At 55.9% G+C, this 6,245-nt stretch overlaps 1 protein-coding gene across 1 annotated transcript; it reads left to right on the top strand.

Annotated features, from left to right (window-relative positions):
* Positions 1-1,089: 1,089 nt before the first annotated feature.
* LOC104979778 (chromosome unknown open reading frame, human C19orf45) lies at positions 1,090-5,983 on the top strand. Its single transcript, XM_010828294.1, has 8 exons — positions 1,090-1,660; positions 3,063-3,169; positions 3,269-3,369; positions 3,623-3,735; positions 3,818-3,927; positions 4,277-4,478; positions 5,062-5,147; positions 5,756-5,983. The coding sequence occupies exons 1-8, from the start codon at positions 1,090-1,092 to the stop codon at positions 5,981-5,983; spliced, it is 1,518 nt and encodes a 505-aa protein (XP_010826596.1).
* Positions 5,984-6,245: the final 262 nt, after the last annotated feature.

Below are 6,245 nucleotides of genomic sequence, written 5' to 3'. Positions count from 1 at the left end.
GATTATCTGGGTCGTGAAGATCTTTTTTGTTCAGTTCTTCTGTGTATTCTTGCCATCTCTTCTTAATATCTTCTGCTTCTGTTAGGTCCATACCATTTCTGTCCTTTATCGAGCCCATCTTTGCATGAAATGTTCCCTTGGTATCTCTTATTTTCTTGAAGAGATCTCTAGTCTTTCCCATTCTGTTGTTTTCCTCTATTTCTTTTACCCACCCCCAATACCCAAATGCCCCACTGCCCCTCTTTCCAGGACTTTGCTCAACTATCATCTTAGTGATGCCTCCCTGACTTATTTTAAAATTTATTTATTTATTTATTTATGACTGCACTGGTTCCTCATTGCTGTACCTGGGCTTTCTCTAACTGTGGCAAGCAGGGAGCTACTCTTCACTGTGTGTGTTTCTCAGTGCCGTGGCTTCTCTTGTGGTGCATGGGCTCCTAGCGTGTGGGCTTTGGTAGTTGTGGCTCCCACGGGCTTAATTGATCTGCAGCATATGGAATCTTCCCAGACCAGGGATCGAACCCATGTTTCCTGCAATGGCAGGTGGATTCTTATCCACTGCACCACCAAGGAATGCCTTTCCTGACTATGTAAAACAACAAGGCTTCTAGCCCAAACCCTATCCTTTACACCATGTGACTTTTCCCCCCCAAGGCACTTAACCACCTTGTAACTTACTCTGCAATTGATGTGATTACATTTATTCATTATTGTATGTTCCACAATACAATACATCTCCACAAAGATAGGGCTCTAGGTCTGTTGATGAACCCCCTCTAGAACCGTGCCTGGCACACTCTAAATGCCAAATAAGTGATTACTTCTATCTCTACTTTCCCTGCGGGCAGGCAAACAGGGCTACACCTGTTTCTTTTAGGCGGCGGTGAGGGCTGCACCACAGGGCTTGCGGGATCTCAGTTCCCGGATCAGGGTTGAACCCTGGTCCCTGGAAGTGAAAGCTAGGAGTCCTGACCACTGGACAGCCAGTAAAATCCTTAAACCTGTTACTTGATGTCTCCAACCCCGAGCCCACTGTGGGACCTGCTCATTCCTGTCTCCGCCTCCTCGCAGGTGGCACCTCCCCCCGCTATGGCCGCGGGCGCCCTCCTACAGTGCCCAGTGTCCCGGCTGGACTTCCTCAAGGCCTCGCACTTCGCGCTGGGGCCGGACCCGCGGCTGCACGCGGACGCCAAGCAGTCCACATCGCACCGGGACTTTCCCGCCTACTCGAGCGCTATCCATGGGCCGCTGTGCTCGCCGCCGCCCTGCGCATCCCTCTTCCAAAAGGATGCGCGCTGGGCGGGCCAGGAGCGCCTGTCGGAGACGCGCTGCGCCTATGAGCCCCCGCCACCTATGCTGTTGAGGGAGCAGGAGCGGGAACTGGCGCGGGAGCGCACACTCGCCATGCAAGCCAGTCACCTGCACGTGCACGCGGAAGCGCGCGCACGCACCGGCCTCTCCACCGCGCGCGGCGACTACGGCTGGCCAGAGCCGCCGGAGCGCGCTCGCGAACAGATCCGCGGGGCGCGCCTCATCTTCGACCGCGACTCGCTGCCGTCGGGCGACCCAGACAAGCTGCGCATGCCGTCCACCACGTACCGGGAGTTCTTCCCGCTCCACGACCTTTGCCTAAAGCCCCGCGAGCCTGCCTGCCGCCTCTGTGAGTGCGCGCCGCGGCGCCCTAGGCAATTTCACCGACACACTTATTCTCGCGGCGAACAGGGATTCTGCTCCTCGCCCCCAGTGGACACCTGGCAGTGTCTGATGATCGTCTTTTTGTCTTTACGACGGGAAGGAGAGAATACTACTGTCAGGGAGTTGATGGAAGCCAGGGATGCTACTAAACATCTTACCACGCATAGGGGAGCTCCCCACAGTAAAGAATTTTCCAGATGTTGGCTTCCCTGGTGGCTCAGTTGGTTAAGAATCTGCCTGCCAATCCAGGAGACGCCGGTTCGATCCCTGGGTCGGAAAGATACCCCAGAGACGGGAATTGCAACCCACTCCTGCATTCTTGCCTGGAAAACCCTATGGACAGAGGAGCCTGGAGGGCTACTGTCCATGGAATCGCAAAGAGTGGAACACAACCGAGCGATTAACACTTGCGATTAACACTTTCGCGTCAAATGTCAACAGCGCAGAGGCTGAGAAACCCTGGAACCTCCTTGAGCCTCAGTTTCTGCATCCACAGAATGGGCACATCTCCCGAAGCTCTCCAGGGTGCTTTGCTGTGGGCAGAGTCATGAAGCTGGTTTGGGGTTAAACAAATATGCTAAGTGTCCTCCATCTCTACCACCCAGCCCTGACACCTCAGTAGTTGTGTAACTCTAAGGGAGACAACCTCTTCCAGCCTCAGTTTACTCATCTGCAAAGTGGGTGTGACAACCAGTTTTATAGTTACTGGTGAAGCCAAAAGAGCCCCAAGTGCTGGACGTGCCTGCCAGATAGCAACAAAGGGTCGTTGTCATTTGTATGATTTTTCCAATTCTGTGACTCAGGAACATATAGCTTGTGCGATCTCAGCTCCTGACCAGAGACTGAACCTGGGTCACAGCAGTGACAACCTGGAATCCTAACCACTAGGCCATCAGGGAACTCCCTTGTTGTCATTTTAAATATATATAGCTGTACTGGGTCTTAGTTTTGGCCCACGGGATCTTTGATCTTCACTGTGGCATGGGGGGTCTAGTTCCCTGACCAGAGATCAAACGAACCCAGGCCCCCTGCATTGGGAGTCACCCCATGGACTGTAGCCCACCAGGCTCCTGTCTCCATGGGATTCTCCAGGCAAGAATACTGGAGTGGTTCTTCAGGGGATCAGCCCAGAGATCCAACCTGCTTCACCTGCGGCTCCTGCATTGCAGGTGGACTCTCTACCACTGAACCACCAGGGAAGCCCGTGAAAGTTCCTGCTTCTTATTATTTTTGATGTTTTCCAGATAGGCCTTTGGCTAAGCTAGTCTGGACTGCCCACCTGCCCTTCCCAGGTGAGGAATAGAATCCCAGTGGTCCTGAAGCTGCCAAGAATTGATCCCATTCTCTCTCCTCTTGCTCATCCTCAGGTGGGCCCAATCCCCTCCAGTGGGAGCACAAGAGACAGGATGACAGCACCTCCTACCAGAGACAGTTCCAGGCCCTGCCAGGCCCACCTGCCTTGCCGTGTAAGAGGGTAAATTGAGACCGGGCTGGTGCTGCGGGTGGGGGTCAGGCGGAGGAGCAGCGAGGGGGGCTGGGTGGTCTTGCCCTCCCCACTCCTGTCCACCCACAGGCCTCCTCCAGCATAGAACTGGGAGACTTCAAGATTGGCTACAGGCCCATGTGCACGGAGCAGAAACAAGCCTACGGGCCTCCGGATCTGCCCCCGGACAGGTACAAAGGAACCATGGCCTTTTCTATCAAGACAGGGTGACGTGGGGTGGGTCACCTAAGTCTCTAGGGCCAACACTGTGCCCTTGAAGTCTCCATCACCCACAGGCAAGGCCCACTATTGTGCCAGATCACTCACAATTAGCACCCCACAGCTTGGCTATTGGGGAGCTTGTCCCTCCCTCCCTTTTCCTGGGAGTTGTAAGGGCCCAGATCAGATGGATCCACCTCCTGCTTCCCATCCCCTTGTCTGCAGGTATGACAAGGCCCAGGCCTCAGCCCACATCCACTGTGTGAACATCCGTCCTGGGGATGGCCTCTTCCACGACAGGACCACCAAGGGGGAACACTTCTATGCCCGGGAGCCAGGTGAGATCCAGCTGCCTGCCCTGCCCCCTCATTCCCACAGCAGCCACCCAGGGTTGCTCAGGACCTACTTTGCCACTGGCAGAACCTTTCCTTCTTCACCACGACCAGACTCCTGAGTCACACATCCTGGAAGGAAATGGGTGTCCCGGTCCGGGGAGCCTCACCACCTCCACACACTTCTTCTACCGTCAGGTCAGCAGGAAGGCGAAAGGCTGCAGGGCAAGTCAGGGAAACGGGCTTTCCTCTGTTTCCCAAAGTGTATAATAGCAAGTGCAAAGGCCCTGAGGTGGGAGGGAGCTGGACATGTGTATAGGGATCTCCTGGATCTATTTGCGGGATGTAGGGCGAGCCACTTAATCACTTCATACCTCAGTGGTTGTCTGTAAACTGAAATAACAGTACCAATTCCCAGCGCCATCCGTGGGACTCAAAGAAAGTGTGAGCCGTCCAAGGTCACACAGCTCCCGCTTTTGAGCTTCATCCCCGGCCTTGGGACATCCATGACGAGGGGAGCTTCCCAGATGCACTGTGGTCCTTACAGCCCCTGCGAACGAGCGAGCCAGCCAGCCGCCACATGCCTCATGAGACATTGCAGAGTCACATAACCCTAGGGGAGCCGTCGCTGCTCGGACAGTTCTTCCAGACCTCCATGGGCACGGACTACTTACCCCCTGGGATGCCAAAGCCGCCGAAAGCGCCCAACCTCCACCTGCAGCGCAGCAACCTGCCAGAGGGCACCGGTGGTGAGCGAGGCCCCGCCCATCTTGGGAAGCCCCGCCTTACCCCTGCTACCTCTGTGGTCCCGCCCCCGGCCAATCCCACCTCGCCCACTGCCTGACTCTGGCTCCGCCTCCTGAAGGGTTAGATCTCATGCCCTGGGCCAAGATTCCCAGCTCTGACCCTGAACAACCCCATGCTCTCGTCATCGTGACTCTCAACAACCCCCTCCATCCCTGCATGACTCCGCCCCTCTGGTATGGCTCCTCTCCTCTCCATATCCACCCTCTCAAGACTCTTGGCCCTCCTCCTCCTCTGCGACACTCTGGCTCCGCCCCTTGACCAGCTAGTGCACTCTTCCTGTCCCCCCACCAGCCCCTCACCCCGGATCTTCTGCCTTTGCCCCGCCCCTGGCCACCTCAGTCCCCCCGCCTGGCTCCCTTACCCTCCCTGCCTCCTAACGCATCCTCCTCCCCTGACAACTTCGGCGGGAACCCAGGTGTCGCCCTTGAACCCTTGTTGCATCCTTAGTCTCCCGCGTCCTTTCCCCCTGGGCTCTACCTTTCCTCCCTCAGACCCTCAGCTCAGCCACCCCACTCAAATCTCCAGACCTAGATTTTTTAACCATGAACCAGAAGATGCTGAAGCCACATGGAATAGCTCCAGCCTCTGTGACCAAGGAGCTGCTACAGCGGGTGAGGGAGGAGAGGGTATCTCCTTAACCAGGTAACCTCTCAGATCAGAATTAGTCTCACATCTGCTCAGGGTCGGGATTCTCTGGTGACTCAGATGGTAAAGAATCTGCCTGCAAGGCAGGAGACATGGGTTGGATTCCTGGGTCGGAAAGATCCCCTGGAGGAGGGCATGGCAACCCACTCCAGTATTCTTGCCTGGAGAATTCCATGGACAGAGGAGCCTGGTGGGTTACAGTCCATGGGGTCACAAAGAGTCAGATACAAATGAGTGACTAGCACTTTCACTTCACTGCTCAGGGTCATCCAAGGCTCAGGGGCCCATCATGGTCAGTTCAGGGGCAACTGTGGTGAGCCACAGTTACATTCCAAGCTGAGGGTGAGCTCAGAAGCACCTAAATTCAACAAGGCTATGGGGTCTCTCCAGGGGTCTGCACTGGTGTCTCATCCAGCTCCTGTGTCACTCCAACCTTTTACCCACCTCTCCAGGACCCAGTCATGGGCCAAACCCGGCTGAGTCTCTCCCCACACTTTTATGTTCCCAGGGTGGCCTGGGTGGGTCAGCCACCCTCCAGGCTGCCCTGCCAGGATCCCCCACCCTGACTCCACAGTGCAAGTATAGCCACTTGGAGCCCCCACTGGGTCAACAGCGCTTCTTCTCAACCCTAAACAAGGATGAATTTACCTTCAAGTACCAGGGCCCAGCAGTGCTAAGATGGGACGACTTCCAGGAGAGTCACTTGCCCCTGGGCTCTCTTCATCAATGGGGCTGTAGGGCTCGGAAAGTGGACCCTCGGGCCCCCCAGACCCCTATCTACCCATGCCCTAGCCAGCAATAAACAGTGCTTTGGCAACCCATGCATGTGTGCTCAGTTGTGTCTGACTCTGTGCAACCCCATGGACTGTAGCCCATCAGGCGGCTCTGTCCATGGAATTTTCCAGGCAAGAATACTGGAGTGGATTGCCATGCCCTCCTCCAGGAGATAGGGGGCTTGCGGGATGAAGGGTGGAGGTCGGGGAGAATGTACAAGAGAGAATGACTCCAGGGAGAAGCCCTTTTGCAGACTCTGGGTGTTGTCCCACTCTGGGCAGGGAGGTCAT

Source organism: Bison bison, unplaced genomic scaffold (assembly GCF_000754665.1).
Source record: "Bison bison bison isolate TAMUID 2011002044 unplaced genomic scaffold, Bison_UMD1.0 scf7180017864492, whole genome shotgun sequence".
Classification (NCBI taxonomy): domain Eukaryota; kingdom Metazoa; phylum Chordata; class Mammalia; order Artiodactyla; family Bovidae; genus Bison; species Bison bison.
Note: the sequence above shows the minus strand (reverse complement) of the source record. Positions and strands in the feature narration are given on the sequence as shown.